Here is a 25,222-nt window from a genome sequence, read left to right as displayed (position 1 = left end):
AAACACAGGGCCCTGCCAATACTGTGGAAGACTGAAATAAACTAGATCAGTACTGCCTTTCTTCTTTTTATTCCTGCCTTCAGCAAGTCAGGTTAAATACTATGCTTATATTTCATTGGTTGTTTCTAAGCTCAAAATTTTGATATATTTATGGTTTGTATTTTGTTACTGAGTGTATTTACACACAAAAAATACACATTCTGTTATTTCCCATATCTTACAAAGTCCCTTCTGTATGACGTTAAAAAGAATCAGTCTCACAAAGATATTAATTGCCTTGGTTTTATTTTCATTTTGTGTTATCTATAGCAATTCAAACTACCTTTTCACTACTATGGTCCTGAGGTAAAACCTAAATTTTTGAATAGGTTAACAATAATTGCGTTTGTGTTGAATATTTCAGGAAATAAACTTTTTTGTTTTATGCCATCTTGTAATCTCTATTAAAAGAGGCTCAGTAAAATAGAGCATAAACTTCCTTTTGTTCTTAAGCTGTAAAGATCTCTACATTTCCAGATGGTTAGTTACGTGAAATAAATATCTATAGTTGAAATGCAAACACTTTTCATTGTGCAAATACTGAAACCTATTTTTTACAATACAGTTTGTTTCTAACCATATCAGAGCTATGTTTTACAATTAATGAAAGATTTCAAAAAAATACAAAGTTACATCAATCTGATCTTAATATGCCCTGGTATTCCTGTCTAATTTGTAAAGTGGTTGTAAGAAAGATTAGACAAGTTTTAGTTCTTCAGGGCTTTTCAAAGGTTAAAGGCATTCTTATTTGGAATTAAAAAGTAGGAGATATTATTTTCCCCCATTTAATATAAAAACAATACATTTACTCTGAAAGAGTTCTCAGCTTACCTTTGGTTAAGGTTAATTTACTTCTTATTGAATGTTTGATCTAGATTTAGGCAAATAGCAACTGATCACCTTTGTGTTCTATGTCTATCCTGTCCTTCCTTTCACTCCCTACTAAATATGTGGTTTGTTTCCTTTATTAGCAATGTAGGTGTAATATAGCCAGATTTCTGCTTCTGGCCTGTAATGACTGAACTTCAAATAATTAATACTGAAAAAAATATGGTTACCTTCATTTTAATAACAAAGTTTTCAATGTGCTCTTCAAAAATGGAGTTGTTAGATTTGTTGAAATTATAACTGAACTTGCTAAGCCAGTTAATGTTACTTTTGGGTTAAAGGAACAACCACACACTCTGTATTGAGAGAAGAAATTTTAAGAGAATCTCAGAACTGAATAAGATCTATTGTGTGTGAGGGTTTTTTTTTTTTTTTTTTTTTTTGAGGACTTTTGTTCTTTCTTTGAAAATTGAAGTCCTTATCTGTACACATTTATAGTCTGGAATTCAGGGTTCTGGCTTGGCGAAACCAGTGGTTTTCCTCTTTGGTGAGGTGTCTTTGTTTATACAAGATAACGTGCATGTGAAGGAAATACATAAATTATTTCTGAACTAATGCATTAGTGAAAGGAAATTAGTTAAAAATGGCACAAACTCATGATATAAAGTTATCAATTTCTGGAAGTAAAGTTGAGAGCACAGAGTCACCATAGGCATAGAATTTAAATTATGATTATGAATCACGACCCTTGGTGATTGAATTTGGCAGAACACTAACAGTACTAGTGCATTCTGGAGAATTTTACTGAATAAAAAAATCCTTCTGAAAGGGTAACCAAATAAAAAAATGGAAATAAGCATGAAAAGATTACATAATCTTTTCCTGAGTCCATGTTTCTGATCCTCAGGTAAGGTCTTTCCAGCCTCTGCAGTATTGCGACATAGTAGCGATTTTCTGGAGAGCTCCTGGGTGGTTCAGATTGTAGCTAGCTAGGCCAGAATGCTATGCATGGAGGTGGATGGCACTTTACCCACCCTGGTCTGTTTCTTCTGTATACAGTGACTCAGACATTACAATCCATTCTTTTGTAAACAATCAATAAGCTTGTTTAAAACTAGGAGCACATGGAAACTGCTGTGAACAACTTAGTTAAAATGTTTCCTTATGGAGATGCAATGAACTGGATGTCAAAAATAAGAATTTCTTATTCTGAAGAAATTGTCTCAAAACAGAGGGTGGGCAAGAAAAAAGAACAGGATATTGACTGACACATTTATACAGTGGCTATGTGTTCATTAGCTTACACTAACTTCCCTCCAGTAAGGATAACAGTTTTTCCATAGTAATCAAGCAGAGCCTCAGATGATGTCACCCACAAAAAGGAAAAAAGTGGAAAAATAAGACCGGTTCTTACTGATCATGTAGAGCCTTCTATGATGGCCAGAAAATCTTGGTTAAATCATGTCAAGAAAAAGGTTGTAAGTGAATGCGTAAGGATAGGTGTACCCTTACATGTATAAGGATAAGTTGTTTAGCATTTTTCCCTCATTCAGAAAGAAGTTTCTGGGTAATTTCAGGAATACTATTGCCACTTGCTTAGGGATTGTCCTCCCCTTGTTTTCTTTTCAGAAAGAATATGAATACTGTATATTACGGTAGCAATGTGTAAAAAAAAAAAAAAAAAAAAAAAACTAGGCCCGGAGACACCTGTACAATGTCTTGAATGTTACTAGACATTCTTGTGGCTTAGGAGATGGGTTATGTTTCTGCAGAGGATGGATTTAGCAAACAAATCATCCTGCTACTTCCCTATGAAAATTCAATCATGGAATTGAGGGGTGTCCACGATTCTGTATGAAGGAAAAAAACTAATACTACATTTTAGCCTCCAGGTGGAGAAAAGCACCAAGTTCTCTGTGATTTCATGAAAGCAAATTGAGTTCTCAAATCTTAATCTACTTTTCTAGCTAAAAACAAAACTAGTCTGGTTCTAGTGCTATTTTCCACAACAGAAAACTCCCCCTGCTATGGTTTTATTTAAAAACCAACCCCAAATCACAACCCAATTTACATGCTGTCTTTATCCACATATAGAAGTCTCACAGCCAGCAAGGCAACTTGAACATAAAAGGCTTTCCAAAGAAAAAAGCCCAACTCCTTATTTACAGAATTATTCCTTTCTGTTATCTTGAAACAAATTTTGATATCCATTTCACACTCAATAGTTTGTAATATTTTCAACATATTATCAAGATAGCTGCAGATCCAAGATACTAAAGAGATACTTAATCTATTCAGATGTGATCCTTACCATCTGTTTAAAGTTGGCTAAAAAGTGTTATATCCATGAACACGATGCTTTTGTATATGTGTTACAATATAAACTCCTTTCCACAAAGGCAGTATGTTGTAAAACTGATGTCTCAAGGCCACTGAAGTGACGACATAATTTCAATCAAGCATTAAGAAGTTCATCATCTGAGTGTCCAATAGCATCTGGGTTTGAAAGTGGATCCAAGTCTGCAAATAGATTGAACCAGGCTGACATGTCTTGGTTACCACTGCTGGGAGCTATTAAAGAAGAAAAAACACAATGAAGAGTCTCATATTTTTTAAATCACATCACCATTTACATGATTTTAAAGTAGATGCTTCTTCTGAATACAAAAATTTAAGACGACTGACAAGAATGAACTATCAATTACATCTCCTTGGTAATTCTGAGACGTGAATGCAGGTACCTTGTGCTTTGCTGAGGACCTTATATGTAAGTATTTTCATGTTGCTCTGAGAAATGATTAAAAGTGAAAAGGCAAATGAGGCACCTGGGTGGCTCAGTCGGTTGAGCGTCTGACTTCAGCTCAGGTCATGATCCCATGGTTCATGGGTTCGAGCCCCATGTTCAGGTTCTGTACTGACAACTCAGAGCCTGGAGCTTGCTTTGGAGTCTGTGTCTCCCTCTCTCTGCCCCTCCCCTGCTCATTCTCTCTCTCTCTCCCTCCCTCCCTCTCTCTCTCTCAAAAAATAAAAACATTAAAAAGATTTTTTTTCAATTAAAAAAAAAGTAAAAAAGGCAGGTGGTAGTAAAGGCTTCTTAGAAACACTGAGATGGGCACCTGGGTGACTTAGTTGGTTAGGTGTCCAACTTCAGCTCAGGTCATGATCTCACAGTTCATGAGTTTGAGCTCCATGTCAGGCTCTGTGCTGACAGCTCAGAACCTGGAGCCTGCTTGGGATTCTGTGTCTCCCTCTCTCTCTGCCCCTCCCTCACTCACATTCTGTCTTTCTCAAAAATAAAAAAGAAACACTGAGATAGTTTATAGAAGTCTCTCAGGTAAGGTTCAAAAGTAAAAGTAACGTTTGTTCCTACAAAGTAGGAACATTACATTTGTAAATGTGTTTAAAAATCTACATGATAAAATACTGAAATATTAAACATAAGGGGAAGAAAATCCTTCCGATCCTATTACATTAACATACCCAACAGTTCCTATTTTGGTTTACAGCAGTTTCCTTTGTCTTTTCCATGTGCTCTTTACAAATTCTTGATGAACATCTTATAGAGTGGATTGTGTTCAGGTACAACTTTCTGTTAACCAATTCCCTCTTACCTCTCTGTGGAGACTAGAAAACCATATATATCAATAGTCTACAGGTTGTACTGGGGCAAATATTTCAAGGATATACATTTAGACTCAAGGCTGAGACTAGTAAAAGAATGCACAATGGCACACAAGTGAGTCATCTCAGAAGGCTACGCTCTTGAGGGTCAAGGGATCCAGTAGCAGAGCTAAGACCCAGGGGACAATATAAAAACCTAGATATGAAATGAGTGACTCAGTGAGAAGAGAATGGAAAGCAATCATATGCAGAAGAGTCTAGGGCAACCCTCTTTTACAAACATGGTTCCCACTTTCCACAAACCAGTGGACTGTAGTTTGGACTGTGGAGGATCCCATTCCTCAAAGATAAGGACAGAGTGAAAGGCTTCTGTTTATGTCCACTTCTATTTCTAGAAAACTCCCAAGTTAGTGTCAGTTCTGGCCTTGAGTCCTCAGCACACTACCTACTAATAAGTAATTATGGCAAGTCATTTACCTCAAGGGCTCTTATTTACCCATCTGTAAAGTAGTAATAATTTGTCATTAAACTAGGATACCTGAGAGTGAACAAGGGGACCATTAATAAGTATCCTGGAAAAGAGCGATACAGACCTACCTCAAGAAGCAAGAAAATTTTCAAACAACCTAATCTTACATGTAAAGGAGCTAGAAAATGAAGAAGAAACAAAACCCAAAACCAATGGAAGGAAATAAAGATTAGAGTGGAAATAAAAGAGAAACTAAAAAATCCCAATAAAACAGATCAATCAAACTGGGAGCTGGTTCTTTGAAAAGATCATAAAATTGACAAACCTTTAGCCAGACTCATTAAAAAAAAAAAAAAAAGGACTCAAAATTAGAACTGAAAGAGGAGAAATAACACCACAGAAAGGATAAGAGAATATTATGAAAAGTTATATGCCAAAAGATGGATAAATTCACAGAAACATATCTCCCAAAACTGAATCAGAGGAAATAGAAAATTTGAACAGACCAATTAACAGCAATGAAATTGAATCAGTAATAAAAAAAAAAATCCCCAGACTGGACACCTTCACTGGCAAATTCTACCAAACATTTAAAAAAGTGTTAATACCTATCCTTCCCAAACTATTCCAAAAAGTACAAGAGGAAGGAAAACTTCTAAATTCATTATGTGCATTTGTAAATTCATGTATATGTGATATAAAGAAAACACAAAAAAAGAGACCTACAGGCCAATATCTCTCAATATAGACGCAAAAATCCTCAACAAAACACTAGCAAACTGAATCCAACCATACATTAAAAAAAAAAAAATCATTCACCATGATCAAGTGGGATTTATTCCTGGAATGCAAGGTGGTTCATTATTTGCAAATCAATCAATGAGATACATCAATCACATCAATAAGAAAAAGGATAAACACCAGATGGTCATTTCAACAGATGCAGAAAAAGCATGTGACAAAGTAAGTACAATATCCATTCAGGATAAAAACCCTCAACAAAGCAGGTCTAGAGGAAATATAACTCAACATAATAAAGCCCTTATATAAAAAAACCCATAGCTAACCTCATACTCAATTGTGAAAACTGAGAACTTTTCCTTTAAGGTCAAGAACAAGATAAGGATGCCTACTCTTACCACGTTTATTCAACATAGTACTGGAAGTCCTAGCCACAGCAATTAGTCAACATAAAGAGATAAAAGGCATCCAAACTGGTAAGGAAGAAGTCAAACTTCCACTATTTGTAGATGACATGATTATATATAGAAAAAACCCGTAAGACTCCACCAAAAAAGTACTAGAACTGACAAATGTATTAAAGTTGCAGGACACAAAATCAATGTATAGAAATCCATTTCATTCCTATCACTAATAATGAAGCAGCAAAAAGTGAAATTAAGAAAATAATCCCATTTACAATTACACCAAAAATAATAAAATTCTCAGGAATAAACTTAACCAAGGATGTCAAAGAGCTGTACTCTGGAAATTATAACACACTGATGAAAGAAATTGAAGATGACACAAATAAATGGACAGATGCTCATGGACTGGGAGAACAAACACTGTTAAATGTCCATACTACACAAAGAAACCTACAGATTTAATGCAATCTCTATCAAAATACCAACAGCAGTTTTAACTGAACTGAGAACAAATAATCCTAAATTTCCACGGAACCACCAAAGATCCTGAAAAGCCAAAGCAATTTTGAAAAAGAAGAACAAAACTGGAGACATCACAATCTCAGATTTCAAGATATGTTACAAAACTGTAGTAATCAAAACAATATGGTACAAAAAAAAAGAAAAAACAGTATGGTAGTGGCACACCAATAAACACATAGATCAATGGAACATAACAGAGAACCCAGAAATAAATCCACAGTTATATGGTTCATTAGTCTATGATAAAGGGGCAAGAATATGCAATGGGAAAAAAGTCTCTTCAACAAATGGGCTGGGAAAACCGTACCACCTTCTTACCATACACAAAAATAAACTCAAATGGATTAAAGACCTAAATGTGAGACTTAAAGCAATAAAAATCCTAGAAGAGAGCATGGGCAGTCATTTCTCTGACATTGGTCATTCTAGCTATGTCTCCTGAGGAAAGGGAAACAAAAGCAAATATAAACAATTAAGACAATATCAAAGTTAAAAAGCTTCTGAACAACAAAGGAAACAATCAACAAAAGAGAAAGACAACCTACTGAATAGGAAAAGATAAATGAAGGGCTAGTATCCAAAATACGAAAAGAACTTATACAAATCAACACCCAAAGAATAAATAATCCAATTAAAACTGGGCAGAAGAGGGGTGCCTGAGTGGCTGGGTCGGTTAAGCGGCTGCCTTCAGCTCAGGTCATGATCTCACGGTTCGTGCATTTGAGCCCCACATTAGGCTCTCTGTTGTCTGTGCAGAGCCCACTTCAGATCCTCTATCCCCCTTTCTCTCTACACCTCCCTCCCCCACTGGTCCCCCCCTTCTCTCTCTCAAAAATAAATATATTTTTTTAAATAGGCAGAAGGCATGAACAGATATTGTTCCAAAGACATCCAGATGGTCAACAGACACATGAAGAGATGCTCAACATCAGTCATCATCATGGAAATGCAAATCAAAACCACAATGAGATATCACCTCATAGCTGTCAGGATGGCTAAAATCAAAAACACATGAAACAACAAGGGTTGATGAAGATGTAGAGAAAAAGGAACTCTTGTACACTGTTGGTGGGAATGCATATTGGTGCAGCCACTGTGGAAAACAGTATGGAGGTTCCTCAAAAAATTAATCAGATGATCCCACTAATGGGTATTTACCCAAATAATGAAAAAACTAAGCCAAAAAGATGTATGTATCTCTATGTTTACTGTAGCATTATTTATAATAGCCAAATTATGGAAGCACTCCATGTGTTCATCAATAGATAAATGGATAAAGAAGATGTGGTATACAGGAAAAGCATGGAAGTTTTTTGTGTGTCTTGTGTCTGTGAAATGCGCCAGACCAATACTAAACCATCCTACACACCTAGAAAACTGATTGGAGGATTAACACAATAATCTGCACAACCTGAACCACAGAATTCAGCAGGTATGTGGCATGTAGAGGTGAACTTGGGAAGAGAGAAGCTGGTGATGGGCAGGGAGCCGCCTTTGCAGGTGTAGAGAGGACAGAAGACTGGGGTGGGGGAGAATATGGGAAAAGCACCCCTCCCCAAAAGCAGCTGGAGACAAAGTGGAAAATTGAAACAGCCACAGGGACTAAACTAAAAAGAGAGAAAAGAGAAAGGAGAGGGTTTAAATCCCATTAAGACGGTAAACAAGGGGAGTGCAAAGGCTGAAATTCTGCAGCTTGATACCTGGCGGTGCTCTGGTGGGAAGGGGGGATCCCTACGAACAGAGTGGGGTCCAGGAGGTTCTCGGGCCACATGGAGAAAAGCAGTTCCACTGCTGGAAGGACAATTGGTAGAGACTGTTGAAGCCACCTGGTCCCAACAGACCCCAGAAAACAGCCACATTTGCTGGTGCTGGAACAAGGTCATTAAGTGTGAAGCCTGGTGTCAGATGTGTGTTGTGATTTTCCATAATCCCTGAAAAGCTGCTGCTACACTATCTCACGAACTTTTTCTGGGGCGGGCTGGCACCTGGCCACAGTCTCGGGGCACTGGTAGGAGCAGGGTCCAGCAGGCGTTCCTGGGTGGAGCTGGCATTCAGCCATTGTTCAGTGAGACCCTCCCGCAGAGGGACAGAACGGGTCAAAGCCACAGTCCTTCAGACATAAGGGACCAGGGAAAAGAGCTGCATCTGAGACAAGACGTGGGAGAGGGGTACTGCTTGGTCATGGACAGTGAAGCAGCAGCGAGTGGACCAAAGCTGAAGACAGAGGACAGTGCACGATTGCTGATCGGAGAGAATGGAGTTCCCATACTAGAGACTAGGTAGCTGGGTGATGCCATTTTCACTGCTCCTGTGCATGCACATATGGCCTACGAGCGCTGCAGCAGTCCGCCCCAGTGTACTAGAGGCGCCATCTAGTGGGGAACGGAGCTGTTACACTGAGCCCTGCCCAACTGGGCCAACATCGCCCTTCAAGAACACAAGTCTCACAGCCTATTTAGTTTATGACTATTAAGTGCTACATAGTCTGACTTCTAGGGGAAAACGAAGTAATTTAAGTCCTATTTCAATATGTTAGGAGGTCCATCTATTCAATTTTCTTTCGTTTTCTTTTTTTTCTCTTTTACACTATTCTTTTTCTTGAATACAGAAAGAAGAAATTCATTTTTATTTTCACTTATTAAAAAAATTTTTTTACTATATTTTTTACTTTTGTGTAAATTTTTTCAAATTCTATCTTACTTCCATCATTCTATTTTAGTCTACTTCAGTGTATTCACCTTTTCAAATTTTCAAATGATTTCCTTGTTTTTTTTTTCTTTTTTCTTTTTCTTTTTCTTGAATGCAGAAAGTGAAAAACTTCATTTTTACTTTCAATTTCTATTAAAAATATTTTTCTTCAATTTTTTACTACATTTTTCTCTTTATGTAAATTTTTTTCAAATTCTATTTCCATCACTTTATTTTAGTCTACTACAGTACACTAAAAGTATTCACTTTTTCAAATTTTCAAACGATTTCTTTTTTTTCTCTTTTTTCTTTTTTTAGTTTCTTTTTCTTGAATATAGAAAGAGAAAAAAATTCATTTTTATTTTTACTTTTTATTAAAAATATTTTTTTCCGAGGGGGCTTCTGGGAAGATGGCAAAGTAGGAGGATGCTAGGCTCACCGCATCCTGCAGATCACTTAGATTCCACCCACACCTGCTTAAATAACCCAGAAAATCGCCAGAAGACTAACAACGGATTCTCCGGAGCCAAGTGTAGACAAGAGGTCCACAGAAGAGGGTAGGAAGGGCAGAGAGGCGGTGTGCACTACACGGACTGGCGGGAGGGAGCCGGGGCGGAGAGGTGGCCTGCCAGCAAAGCAGAGACCCCGAGTCTGGCTTGCAAAAATGGAGGGGCCGGACGGAGTGTGTTCTGACAGCAAGTGGGACTTAACATCTGGAAGGTTATAACTTAACAGATCTACTTGGAGAGCGGGAGGGATGGAGGACAACGGGAGGGAGAGTTGTTGAGCCCTGGACAACAGAGCAAAGCTTGGCGGGGAACAAAGACGCTAGCCAGCGCCATCTCCCTCGCCCATCCCCCAGCCAAAACCACAAAGGGAACTAGTTCCTGTCAGGGAACTTGCTTGCACTGCACAAACACCCAACGCTGTGCTTCTGCAGATCCATCCCTCTGGTACCAGGTCTGACTCCCTCCCGGTGCTGCAGGGCCCCTCCCTAAGCGGATCTCCGAAGGAAAAGTGAGCTGAGCCTGCGCCTCCTGCCCCTGTGCACCTTGCCGATCCACCCCAGCTAATACGCCAGATCCCCAGCACCACAAGCCTGGCAGTGTGCAAGTAGCCCAGACAGGCCATGCAACTCCACCCCACAGTGAATCTCGCCCCTAGGAGAGGGGAAGAGAAGGTACACACAAGTCTGACGGTGGCCCCAGCGGTGGGCTGGGGGCAGACATCAGGTCTGACTGCAGCACCGCCCACCAACGCAAGTTATTCAAGACAGCATAGGAGAAGTGCCCTGCAGTTCTGCACCACTCCAGGGACTATCCAAAAAGACGAAACGGAAGAATTCCCCTCAAAAAAACTTCCAGGAAATACCAACAGCTAATGAACTGATCAAAAAGGATTTAAACAATATAACAGAAAGTGAATTTAGAATAATAGTCATAAAATTAATCGCTGGGCTTGAAAAGAGTATAGAGGACAGCAGAGAATCTATTGCTACAGAGATCAAAGGACTAAGGAACAGCCAGGAGGAGCTAAAAAATGATATAAATGAGTGGCAAAATAAAATGGACACAACCACAGCTCGGATTAAAGAGGCAGAGGAGAGAATAGGGGAACTAGAAGATAAAATTATGGAAAAAGAAGCTGAGAAAAAGAGAGATAAAAAAATCCAGGAGTATGAGGGGAAAATTAGAGAACTAAGTGAGGCTTAAAGAGAAATAATCTACGCATAATTGGTATTCCAGAGGAGGAAGAGAGAGGCAAATGTGCTGAAGGTGTACTTGAAGAAATAATAGCTGAGAACGTCCCTGATCTGGGGAAGGAAAAAGGCATTGAAATCCAAGAGGCACAGAGAACCCTTCAGACGTACCTTGAATCGATCTTCTGCACGACATATCATAGTGAAACTGGCAAAATATAAGGATAAAGAGAAAATTCTGAAAGCAGCTAGGGATAAACATGCTCTAACATATAAAGGGAGACCGATAAGACTCGTGACTGATCTCTCTACTGAAACTTGACAGGCCAGAAAGGAATGGCAGGAAATCTTCAATATGATGAACAGAAAAAAAATATGCAGCTGAGAATCCTCTATCCAGCAAATCTGTCATTTAGAATAGAAGGAGAGATAAAGGTCCTACCAAACAAACAAAAACTAAGGAATTTATCACCACTAAACCAGCCCTACAAGAGATCCTAAGGGGATCCTGTGAGACAAAGTACCAGAGACATCGCTACAAGCATGAAACCTACAGACATCACAATGACTCTAAACCCGTATCTGTCTATAATAACACTGAATGTAAATGGACTAAATGCGCCAACCAAAAGACACAGGGTATCAGAATGGATAAAAAATAAGACCCATCTATTTGCTGTCTACAAGAGACTCATTTTAGACCTGAGGACACTTTCACATTGAAAGTGAGGGGATGGAGAACTATCTATCATGCTCCTGGAAGTCAAAAGAAAGCTGGAGTAGCCATACTTATATCAGACAAAGTAGACTTTAAATTAGAGGCTGTAACAAGAGATGAAGAAGGGCATTATATAATAATTACAGGGTCTATCCATCAAGAAGAACTAACAATTATAAATGTCTATGCGCCGAATATGGGAGCCCCCAAATATATAAAACAATTACTCACAGACATAAGCAATCTTATTGACCAGAATGTGGTAATTGCAGGGACTTTAATACCCCACTTACAACAATGGATAGATCTTCTAGACACAGGATCAATAAAGAAACAAGGGCCCTGAATGATACATTGGATCAGATAGACTTGACAGATATAATTAGAACTCTGCATCCCAAAGCAACAGAATATACTTTCTTCTCGAGTGCACATGGAACATTCTCCAAGACAGATCACATACTGGGTCACAAAACAGCCCTTCATAAGTACACAAGAATTGAGATCATACCATGCATACTTTCAGACCACAATGCTATGAAGCTTGAAATCAACCACAGGAAAAAATCTGGAAAACCTCCAAAAGCATGAAGGTTAAAGAACACCATACTAAAGAATGAATGGGAAAAAAAAAAAAAAAAGAATGAATGGGTCAACCAGGCAATTAGAGAAGAAATTTAAAAATATATGGAAACAAACAAAAATGAAAATACAACAATCCAAACGCTTTGGGATGCAGCGAAGGCAGTCCTGAGAGGAAAATACATTGCAATCCAGGCCTATCTCAAGAAACAAGAAAAATCCCAAATACAAAATCTAACAGCACACCTAAAGGAAATAGAAGCAGAGCAGCAAAGACACCCCAAACCCAGCAAGAGAAATAATAATGATTAGAGCATAAATAAACAATATAGAATCTAAAAACTGTAGAGCAGATCAGTGAAACCAAGAGTTGGTTTTTTGAAAAAATAAACAAAATTGATAAACCTCTAGCCAGGCTTCTCAAAAAGAAAAGAGAGATGACCCAAATAGATAAAATCATGAATGAAAATGGAATTATTACAACCAATCCCTCAGAAATACAAGCAATTACCAGGGAATACTATGAAAAATTATATGCCAACAAATTGGACAACCTGGAAGAAATGGACAAATTCCTAAGCACCCATGCACTTCCAAAACTCAAACAGGAAGAAATAGAAAGCTTGAACAGACCCATAACCAGCGAAGAAATTCAATCAGTTATCAAAAATCTCCCAACAAATAAGAGTCCAGGACCAGATGGCTTCCCAGGGGAATTCTACCAGACATTTAAAGCAGAGATAATACCTACCCTTCTCAAGCTATTCCAAAAAACAGAAAGGGAAGGAAAACTTCCAGACTCATTCTATGAAACCAGTATTTGATTCCTAAACCAGACAGAGACCCAGCAGAAAAAGAAAACTACAGGCCAATATCCCTGATGAATATGGATGCAAAAATTCTCAACAAGATACTAGCAAATCGAATTCAACAGCTTATAAAAAGAATTATTCACCATGATCAAGTGGGATTCATTCCTGGGCTGCAGGGCTGGTTCAACATTCGCAATCAATCAACGTGATACATCACATTAATAAAAGAAAAGATAAGAACCATATGATCCTGTCAACCGATGAAGAAAAAGCATTTGACAAAATTCAGCATCCTTTCTTAATAAAAACCCTCGAGAAAGTCGGGATAGAAGGAACATACTTAAACATCATAAAAGCCATTTATGAAAAGCCCACAGCTAACATCATCCTCAATGGGGAAAAACTGAGAGCTTTTTCCCTGAGATCAGGAACACGATAGGGATGTTCACTCTCACCACTGTTGTTTAACATAGTGTTGGAAGTTCTAGCATCAGCAATCAGACAACAAAAGGAAATCAAAGGCATCAAAATTGGCAATGATGATGTCAAGCTTTCACTTTTTGCAGATGACATATTATACATGGAAAATCCGATAGACTCCACCAAAAGTCTGCTAGAACTGATATATGAATTCAGCAAAGTTGCAAGATAAAAATCAATGTACAGAAATCAGTTGCATTCTTATACACTAAAAATGAAGCAACAGAAAGACAAATAAAGAAACTGATCCCATTCACAATTGCACCAAGAAGCATAAAATACCTAGGAATAAATCTAACCAAAGATGTACAAGATCTGTATGCTGAAAATTATAGAAAGCTTATGAAGGAAGTTGAAGAAAATATAAAGAAATGGAAAAACATTCGGTGCTTATGGGTTCGAAGAATAAATATTGTTAAAATGTCAATACTACCCAAAGCAATCTACACCTTCAATGCAATCCCAATCAACATTGCACCAGCATTCTTCTTGAAGCTAGAACAAACAGTCCTAAAATTTGCATAGAACCACAAAAGACCCCAAATAGCCAAAGTAATTTTGAAGAAGAAGACCAAAGCAGGAGGCATCACAATCCCAGACTTTAGCCTCTACTACAAAGCTGTAATCATCAAGACAGCATGGTATTGGCACAAAAACAGACACATAGACCAATGGAAGAGAATAAATACTTCAGAATTGGACCCACAAATGTATGGCCAACTAATCTTTGACAAGGCAGGAAAGAAGAGCCAATGGAAAAAAGACAGTCTCTTTAACAAATGGTGCTGGGAGAACTGGACAGTAACATGCAGAAGAATGAAACTAGACCACTTTATTACACCATTCACAAAAATATACTCAAAATGGATAAAGGACCTGAATGTGAGACAGGAAACCATCTAAACCCTAGAGGAGAAAGCAGGAAAAGACCTCTCCGACCTCAGCTGCAGCACTTTCTTACTTGACACATCCCCAAAGGCAAGGGAATTAAAAGCAAAAATGAACTACTGGGGCCTTATCAAGATAAAAAGCTTCTGCACAGCAAAGGAAACAATCAACAAAACTAAAAGGCAACCAATGGAATGGGAAAAGATATTTGCAAATGACATATCAGACAAAGGGCTAGTATCCAAAATCTATAAAGAGCTCACCAAACTCCACATCCGAAAAACAAATAATCCAGGGAAGAAATGGGCATAAAACATGAATAGACACTCTAAAGAAGACACCCAGATGGCCAACAGGCACATGAAAAGATGCTCAACATCGCTCATCAGGGAAATACAAATCAAAACCACACTCAGATATCACCTCACGCCAGTCAGAGTGGCTAAAAGGAACAAATTGGGAGACTATAGATGCTGGCGAGGATGTGGAGAAACGGGAACCCTCTTGCACTGTTGGTGGGAATGCAAATTGGTGCAGCCGCTCTGGAAAGCAGTGTGGAGGTTCCTCAAAAAATTAAAAATAGACCTACTCTGTGACCCAGCAGTAGCACTGCTAGGAATTTACCCAAGGGATACAAGAGTGCTGATGCATAGGGGCACTTGTACCCCAATGTTTATAGCAGCACTCAACAATAGCCAAATTGTGGAAAGAGCCTAAATGTCCATGAACTGATGAATGGATAAAGAAATTGTGGTTTATATACACAATGGAGTACTACGTGGCAATGAGAAAGAATGAAATATGGCCCTTTGTAGCAATGTGGATGGAACTGGAAAGTGTGATGGTAAGTGAAATAAGCCATACAGAGAAAGACAGATACCATATGTTTTCAGTCTTATGTGGATCCTGAGAAACTTAACAGAAACCCATGGTGGAGGGGAAGGAAAAAAAAAGAGGTTAGAGTGGGAGAGAGCCAAAGCATAAGAGACTGTTAAAAACTGAGAACAAACTTAGGGCTGATGGGGGGTGGGAGGTAAGGGAGGGTGGGTGATGGGTAATGAAGAGGGCATCTTTTGGGATGAGCACTGGGTGTTGTATGGAAACCAATTTGACAATAAATTTCATCTATTAAAAAAATAAAAAAATAAAAGTTTTTAAAAGCAAAAAAATTTTTTTTCCTGCTATATTCTTTACTTTGTGTAATTTTTTTTCAAATTCTATTTTACTCCCATCATCTTAGCGTACTTTGGTGTATTACTTTTTTCAAATTCTCAATTTCCTTTTTTTCCCTCCCTTTGTTTTTTCTCTAATCAGTCAAACCACTTTCAACACTCAGACCAAAACATGCCTAGGATCTAGCATCATTTATTAGATTTTGTGTGTGTATGTGTGTGTTTAATTTTTTAATTTTAATATATTTTTAATTTTAATTTTTCTACTTTATTAATTCCTTTTCTCCTTTCGAAATGACAAAACGAAAGAATTCACCCCAAAATAAAGAGCACGAGGAAATGACAGCCAGGGATTTAACCAACACAGATACAAGCAACATGTCTGAACCAGAATTTAGAATCACAATAATAAGAATACTAGCTGGAGTCGAAAATAGACTAGAATTCCTTTCTGCAGAGATAAAAGAAGTAAAAACTAGTCAGAACGAAATAAAAAAAGCTATAACTGAGCTGCAATCACGGATGGATGCTGCGGCGGCAAGGATGGATGAGGCAGAACAGAGACTCAGCAATATAGAGGACAAACTTACAGAGAATAATAAAGCAGAAAAAAAGAGGAAGATTAAGGCAAAAGAGCACGATTTAAATTAGAGAAATCAGTGACTCATTAAAAAGGAACAATATCAAAATCATAAGGGTCCCAGAAGAGGAAGAGAGAAAAATGGGGGTAGAAGGGTTATGTGAGCAAATCATAGAAGAAAACTTTCCTAACCTGGGGAAAGACACAGATATCAAAATCCAGGAAGCACAGAGGACTCCTATTAGATTCTACAAAAACCGACCACCAACAAGGCATATCATAGTCAAATTCACAAAATACTCAGGCAAGGAGAGAATCATAAAAGCACTAAGGGAAAAAAAGTCCCTAACCTATAAGGGAAGACAGATCAGGTTTGCAACAGACCTACCCACAGTGACTTGGCAGGCCAGAAACGAGTGGCAGGATATATTCATTCAATGTGCTGAGTCAGAAAAATATGCAGCCAAGAATTCTTTATCCAGCAAGGCTGTTATTCAAAATAGAAGAGAAAAAAAGTTGCCTGAACAAAAATTAAAGGAGTTTGTGACCACTAAACCAGCCCTGCAAGAAATTTTAAGGGGGACTCTGAGGGGAGAAAAGATGAAAAGATAAATACATACACACATACATACATACATACCAAAAGCAACAAAGATTAGAAAGGACCAGAAAACACCACCAGAAACTCCAACTCTACAAGCATCATAATGGCAATAAATTCATATCTTTCAGTAGTCACTGTAAACATCAATGGACTCAATGCTCCAACCAAAAGACACAGGGTAACAGAACTGATAAGAAAACAAGATCTATTTGCAGTTTACAAGAGACCCACTTTAGACCTAAAGACACCTTCAGATTAAAAATAAGGGGATGGAGAAGCATCTATCATACTAATGGTCAACAAAAGAAAGCCGGAGTAGCCATATTTATATCAGACAATCTAGACTTTAAAGACTGTATCAAGATGCAGAAGGGCATTATATCATAATCAAGGGGTCTATCACCAAGAAGACCTAACAATTGTAAACATTTATGCGCCAAATATGGAGCACCCAAACATATAAATCAATTAATCACAAACATAAAGAAACCCATCAATACTAATACCATAAAAGTAGGAGACTTCAACACCCCACTCACAGCAAAGGACAGATCATCTAATTAAAAAATCAACAAGGAAACAATGGCTTTGAATGATACACTGGACCAGATGGACTCAACAGGTATATTCAGAGCATTTCATCCTAAAGCAGCAGAATACACATTCTTCTCCAGTGCACATGGAATATTCTCCATAATAGACCATATACTGGGACACAAATCAGCCCTCAGCAAGTACAAAAAGATCAAGATCATACCATACATATTTTCAGACCACAACACTGTAAAATTGAAATCAACCACAAGAAAAAATTTGGAAAGATAACAAATACTTGGAGACTGAAGAACATCCTACTAAAGAATGAATGGGCTAACCAAGAAGTTAAAGAGGAAATTAAAAAGGTCATGGAAGCCAATGAAAATTATAACACCACAACCCAAAAACTCTGGGATGGTCATAGGCAAAGGTGGTCATAAGAGGAAAGTATATAGCAATCCAGGCCTTCCTAAAGAAGGAAGAAAGATCTCAGATACACAACCTAACCTTAAGCCTTAAGGAGCTGGAAAAAGAACAGCAAATAAAACCCAAAACCAGCAGAAGACAGGAAATAATAAAGATTAGAGCAGAAATTAATGCTATCGAAACCAAAAAAAAAAAAAAACCAAAAAAAAAAAAAAAAAACAGTAGAACAGATCAATGAAACCAGAAGCTGGTTCTTTGAAAGAATCAACAAAATTGATAAACGCCTAGCCAGTTTGATCAAAAAGAAAAATGAAAGGACCCAAGTAAATAAACTGAAGAATGAAAGAGGAGAGAGCACAACCAACACAGCAGAAATAAAAACAATAATAAGAGAATATTATGAGCAATTATATGCCAATAAAATGGGCAATCTGGAAAAAATGGACAAATTTCTAGAAACATATACCCTACCAAAACTGAAACAGAAAGAAATCGCAAATTTGAACAGACCCATAACCAGTAAGGAAATCAAATTAGTAATCAAAAATCTGCCAAAACACAAGAGTCCAGGGCCAAATGGCTTTCCAGGGGAATTCTACCAACTATTTAAGGAAGAGTTAACACCTATTCTCTTGAAGGTGTTCCAAAAACAGAAATGGAAGGAAAACTTCCAAACTCTTTCTATGAAGCCGGCATTACCTTGATTCCAAAAGCAGACAGAGACCCCACTAAAAAGGAGAACTACAGACCAATTTTCCTGATGAACATGGATGTAAAAATCCTCAACAAGATATTAGCCAACTGGATCCAACAATACATTAAAAAAAAAATTATTCACCACAACCAAGGATTTATACCTGGGATGAAGGGCTGGTTCAATATCCGCCAAACAACATGATTCATCACATCAATAAAAGAAAGGACAAGACCCATATGATCCTCTCAATAGATGCAGAGAAAGCATTTGACAAAATACAGCATCCTTTCTTGATAAAAACCTTCAAGAAAGGAGGGATAGAAGGAGCATACCTCGAGATCATAAAAGTCATATATGAAAGACCCAACACTAATATCATCCTCAAGGGGGAAAAACTGAGAGCTTTCCCCCTAAGGTCAGGAACAAGACAGGGATGTCCACTCTTGCCACTGTTATTAAACATACTATTGGAAGTCTTAGCCTCTGTAATCAGACAGCACAAAGAAATAAAAGGCATCCACATCGGCCAGGAGGAGGTTCAAACTTTCACTCTTCACAGATGACATGACACTCTATGAAAAGCCCAAAATATTCCACCAAAAACCTGCTAGAACAGATCCATGAATTCAGCAAAGTGGCAGGATATAAAATCAATGCACAGAAATCGGTTGCATTCCTATACACAAACAATGAAGCAACAGAAAGAGAAATCAAGGAGTCAATCCCATTTACAATTGCACAAAAGCCATAAAATACCTAGGAATAAATCTATCCAAAGAGGTGAAAACTCTATACACTGAAAACTATAGAAAGCATATGAAAGAAATTGAAGAAGACACAAAAAAATGGAAAAAGATTCCATGCTCCTGGATAGGAAGAACAAATATTGTAAAAATGTTGATACTACCCAAAGCAATCTACATATTCAATGCAATCCCTATCAAAATAACACCAGCATTCTTCACAGAGCCAGAACAAATAATCCTAAAATTTGTATGGAACCAGAAAGGACCCCGAATAGCCAAAGCAATCTTGAAAAAGAAAACCAAAGCAGGAGGCATCACAATCCCGGACTTCAAGCTATACTACAAAGCTGTAATCATCAAGACAGTATGGTACGGCACAAGAACAGACACTTGTTCAGATCAATGGAACAGATCAATGGAACAGAATAGAGAACCCAGAAATGGACCCACAAACGTATGGGCAACTAATCTCTGACAAAGCAGGAAAGAATATCCAATGGAATAAAGACAGTCTCTTCAGCAAGTGGTGCTGGGAAAACTGGACAGTGACATGCAGAAGAATGAACCTGGACCACTTTCCTACACCATGCACAAAAATAAACTCAAAATGGATGAAAGACCTAAATGTAAGACAGGAAGCCATCAAAATCCTCGAGGAGAAAGCAGGCAAAAACCTCTTTCATCTTGGCCACAGCAACTTCTTAATCAACACATCTCCAGAGGCAAGGAAAACCAAAGCAAAAATGAACTGCTGGGACCTCATCAAAATAAAAAGCTTCTACACAGCAAAGGAAACAATCAGCAAAACTAAAAGGCAACCTACAGAATGGGAGAAAATATTTGCAAACGACGTATCAGATAAAGGGTGAGTATCGAAAATCTATAAAGAACTTATCAAACTCAACACCCAAAAAACAAATAATCCAGTGAAGAAATGGGCAAAAGACATGAATAGCCACTTCTCCAAAGAAAACATCCAGATGGCCGACTGACATATGAAAACATGGTCAACATCACCATCATCAGGGAAACACAAATTAAAACCTCAATAAGATACCACCTCACACCTGTCAGAATGGCTAACATTAACAACTCAGGCAACAACAGATGTTGGTGAGGATGCAGAGAGAGAGGTTCTCTTTTGCACTCCTGGTGAGAATGCAAGCTGGTGCCGCCACTCTGGAAAACAGTATGGAGGTTCCACAAAAATCTAAAAATAGAATTACCCTATGACCCAGCAATTGCACTCTAGGTATTTATCTAAGCGATACAGGTATTCTGTTTTGAAGGGGCACATGCACCCTAATGTTTATGGCAGCACTGTCAACAATAGCCAAAGTATGGAAAGAGCCAAATGTCCATTGATGGATGAATGGATAAAGAAGATGTGGTGTGTGTATGTATGTATGTGTGTGTGTGTGTGTGTGTGGATATATACATATATATATATATATATATATATATATGTATATATCCACACATATATGCAATGGAGTATTACTAAGCAATCAAAAAGAATGAAATCTTGCCATTTGTAACTACGTGGATGGAACTAGAGGGTATTATGCTAAGCTAAATTAGTCAGAGAAAGACAAATATCATATGCCTTCACTCCTATGAGGATTTTAAGACACATAACAAATGAAGGGAAGCAAGGGAAGGGAAGCAAAAATAATATAAAAACAGGGAGAGGGACAAAACATAAGGGACTCTTAAATATGGAGAACAGAGGGTTACTGGCGGGGTTGTCGGAGGGGGTACGGGCTAAATGGGTAAGCTGCATTAAGTAATCTACTCCTGAAATCATTGTTGCACTATATGCTAGCTTGGATGTAAATTTATAAATAAACAAACAAATAAATAAATAAATGGAGGGTAAATTATGTTTTGTATTTTCTACTACAACAAAAATGTGGAGGGAGTGCTGTGGTGAGAAAATCTTATCTTTTTTTTTTTTAATACCACTCATCATTGTAAAGACTGAATCACACAAAAAGCAACAACAATGGATGCTACATCTAAGTAGAAATTCTGATTAAGACCTGGACTTGTGCGCTGTCGCAAAGTGTCTCCTCAGAGACTGCTTAATAACTGCATGAGAGGATAAAATAACATAAAACGGTAATTATTTAAGAGAAAAAGTACACAACACTTTGAATGGGTGGCCAAAATTAACATTATCAATGAAGGAGAAACAGACTGCATAAACCTTACATCTGGAACCCTGAGACAGGAGGGTCACCTGTGTAGTATTCCAGTCAAGAATGAAGAACCTGAATTTAATCACAATAAAATTCAGATAAAACTGAGATAAGAAATATTCTACTAAAGATAAAAAGCAGTGGAGCAGAGGGACTATATTGTATTAAAATTCCCATGTTCAAAAGTCAAAGAAAAACTGTGGAAATGTTTCAGAATAAAAGGGACTAAAGAGACATGGCAACTGAATACATCATGACCCTAGACTCTCTCGGTCCAGAGGGGGAATGTGCTACAGGGGACATTATTGGGTCAACTCACAAAACTGGAATACAAATACATGGTTTGCTTTGTACAAAATACATTAACATTAAATTTCCTGAAGTTTACAAACCATACAGTGGTTATGAAAGAAAATATATCTGTTCTTAGGAAATACAAACTTAAGTATTTTGGGGTAAATGGTCATGATGTATGTAACTCACCCTCAAGTGGTTGAGAATAAAATAACACATGAATCTCACACACACACACACACACACACACACACACACACACACACACACCCCCTACATAAAGCAAAGTACTAACAGTAGATGAATCCGGATAAAGGGTATACAGGTGTTCTTTGAGCTATTTTCACTTATGTAACACTTGTACATTTGAAATGCTTTCCAATCAAAGTTTTTAAAAATCAACATTAGTGACTAAGATTATCATGTATCTAAAATCCTGACAGAGTATCTGTTTTCTATGCATACCCTACATAGTAACTACAACATGGACCAGTTCTGCAGACAATAATATGGTAAGTACTCAACAAATGTTAGCAATTACTATGTACCAGGTCCTATGCTAAAGGCCTGAATGCACTCTTTGTCAATGGGCATCTTGTAATCAAAGAACACCTTCTATCTTAATGGTATTATCCATTACCAACAAACCTTAGTACAAAATATTTAAAAAATTAAAGTATAGAATTTACTATGACAAGTTCACAATTTCTATTCAATTTTTTCTATTCTGAGGGATAGCCTGGTATAACTTTCATTTTAATTCATTATGAACAAAATATTTTCCTGGACAATATGAGGCAAAGACTATAAAGTAATTCTTTTCTAAATTTATGTGACTGAAACTAATTGTTAATATGATAATAAAGAATAGAAATAAATAACTTACACTTTGTTAATTTCCTTGGACTCTGTGAAGGCACTGGCTGGTTATCAGTGTGTGAAAGAGGAACTTCTAATCCCCCTTCAGAGGCCCAGCCTAGCGGGGAGGGAAGTAAGGAATTATCCACTGTTAGTCAAATAGGAAGTAGCATCAGAAAAGACAAGAAAACGTAAAAATATCTAATGAGTACTTTAATCCTTCTACTAGGGTGTGATTCTACAATATAAGAGGCAGAAAATACTTAAAATGTATCTGCAATTATGTAGTCAAATCATCAAGTTTATTTCCAGGTAGAATTAGATCAGACTTCCTAACAGTTTTCAAAGTGGTTTTGATATAAATATACAAGTGTTCTTTTTAAATAATTGCAGATATATAAGGCATAGAAAGAGAATTTCTAAGGAGTTGGGAGAGAGGAAATACACCTGACAATTAGAATCTTGAAAACTTTAACTATGTTTATACCCTTGGACTCAGTAATCTTACTCCAGAAATTTACTTAAAGGAAGTTATTTAACTGAAGGAAAAAAAGTACATGTATGATGAAGTTTTTTGCAGCATTATCTATATAATGAAAAAGTCAAAAAAGCAAGGAAGGAATTTAGCAGATTATAGAAGATAAATGTGACAAAATGCTATGCAGTTATTAAAAAGTATCATTATGAACAAGCTCAACACCCAAAAAACAAATAATCCAGTGAAGAAATGGGCAAAAGATATGAACAGACACTTTTCTAATAAAGACATTCAGATGGCTAAAAGACACATGAAATGATGCTCAACATCATTCATCATAAGAAAAATACAAATCAAAACCACAATGAGATATCACTTTACACCTATTCAGGAAACAGCAGATATTGGTGAGGATGCGGAGAAAAGGGAATGCTTTTGAAATAGTGGTGGGAATGCAAACTGGTACAGCTGCTCTGCAAAACAATATGGAAGTTTCTCAAAAAATTAAAAATAGAGCGGTGCCTGGGTGGCTCAGTTGGTTACACCTCCAACTTCAGCTCAGATCATGATGTCACAGCTCGTGGGTTCGAGCCCCATATCAGGCTCTATGCTGACAGCTCAGAACCTGGAGCCTGCTTTGGATTCTGCAACTCTGTCTCTCTCTGCCCCTGCCTGCTCACACTCTGTCTCTCTCTCTCCCTCTCTCAAAAATAAACATTAAAAAAATTAAAAATAGAAACACCCTAAGGCCCAGCAATTGCACTACTATGTATCTACCCAAAGAATACAAAAATGCTGATTTCAAGGGGCACATGTACCCCAATGTTTATAGCAGCACCATCAATAATAGCTAAGTTATGGAAAGGGCCCAAATGTCCATCGACTAATGAATGGCTAAAGAAGATGTGATATATACACATACATACAATGAAATACTACTCGCAATCAAAAAGAATGAAATCTTGCCATTTGCAACAATGTGGATGGAACGAGAGTGTATTATGCTAAGTAAGTCAGAGAAAGACAAATATACAATTTCACTCATATGTGGAATTAAGAAACAGATGAACATAGGGGAAGGGAAGGGAAGGGAAAATAAGACAAAAATAGAGAGGGAGGCAAACCATATGAAACTCTTAAATACAGAGAACAAATTGAGGGTTGCTGGAGGGGAGGGAGGTGGGAGGATGGGCTAAATGGGTGATGGGCATTAAGAAGGGCACTTGTTGGGATGAGCACTGGGTGTTATATGTGAGTGACTATTCACTGGGTTCTGCTCCTGAAACCAATACTACACCATATGTTAACTAAATGAAATTTAAATAAATTTTTTTTAAAGTATCATTATGAGGGGCACCTGGCTGGCTCAGTGGAGCGTGAGACTCTTGGTCTTGGGGTTGTGAGTTTGAGCCTCATGGTGGATGTAGAAATTACTTAAAAATAAAATCTTAAAAGTAAAAAGTATTATGAATATGGTGAAATATTTTCTGTAACATGAAAAATTATTTAGTTTATAATTAAAACACAGCAGTAGAAAGGAATATAAATTATCCTGTCTACTACCTTCCTTGTACAGAAGAGATCATTTGAAGCCCATGTTCTTACTCAGGGTTCCTAGAACACAGATCTTCTAACTCAGGGCAGCTCACTTTCCTGGTTTACATTACAGGAGAGAAAGAAGTAGACATAAAGAAAAGGTGAATCAAGTAGAAAGAGTCCTGTACTAGGAGGCAGAAGACCAGATTTTGGTTCCCTCTTAATTGTTTAAACTGCCTAGTTATCTTGAACAAGACACTCATTAAACACTGAGTATCAACTGCCTCAGTCATTGCATGGGAACGTCTGTCAGCCTGCAGGCAGGGACCAGAACAGATGTTCTAAGTGATAAAGAAATATTGTGGATAATGTATTGCCAGAAAATAAGAAAAGAATCCAGTGCTGCTAGAGATGTGGCAAGTTAAGGAGAAAGAGCAAAAGGTATTCACGTGGAAAATGAATCTGTTTGTAAATCTTTATTAGGTCAGTTAGATATGTATGCAAGAATAATTGTTTTCTAAAATTTTATAGCAAAACATCTGAATTATCCTAGATAGAGTGCCTCTTTATCAAATAATACTGTCCTTTCTTCTAGGTTA

At 37.5% G+C, this 25,222-nt stretch overlaps 1 protein-coding gene across 5 annotated transcripts in view; it reads right to left on the bottom strand.

Annotated features, from left to right (window-relative positions):
• Nucleotides 1-268: 268 nt before the first annotated feature.
• The window catches only part of ICA1L (islet cell autoantigen 1 like), an 89,689-nt gene continuing 64,735 nt past the window's right edge, over nt 269-25,222 (bottom strand). For all 5 annotated transcript variants that reach the window (XM_019436627.2, XM_019436629.2, XM_019436628.2 and 2 more), the window contains 2 exons: nt 22,638-22,727; nt 269-3,438 (listed from right to left, as the gene is read on the bottom strand). In XM_019436627.2, coding sequence (XP_019292172.1) covers nt 3,323-3,438; nt 22,638-22,727 — 206 coding nt within the window. In that variant the 3' untranslated portion in view covers nt 269-3,322. The remainder of the gene's footprint in view (nt 3,439-22,637; nt 22,728-25,222) is intronic.

Source organism: Panthera pardus, unplaced genomic scaffold, assembly GCF_024362965.1.
Source record: "Panthera pardus isolate Hobbes unplaced genomic scaffold, ASM2436296v1 HiC_scaffold_10, whole genome shotgun sequence".
Taxonomy (NCBI): domain Eukaryota; kingdom Metazoa; phylum Chordata; class Mammalia; order Carnivora; family Felidae; genus Panthera; species Panthera pardus.
The sequence above is the reverse complement of the archived record's forward strand: the minus strand, read 5'-3'. Positions and strand labels throughout refer to the sequence as shown.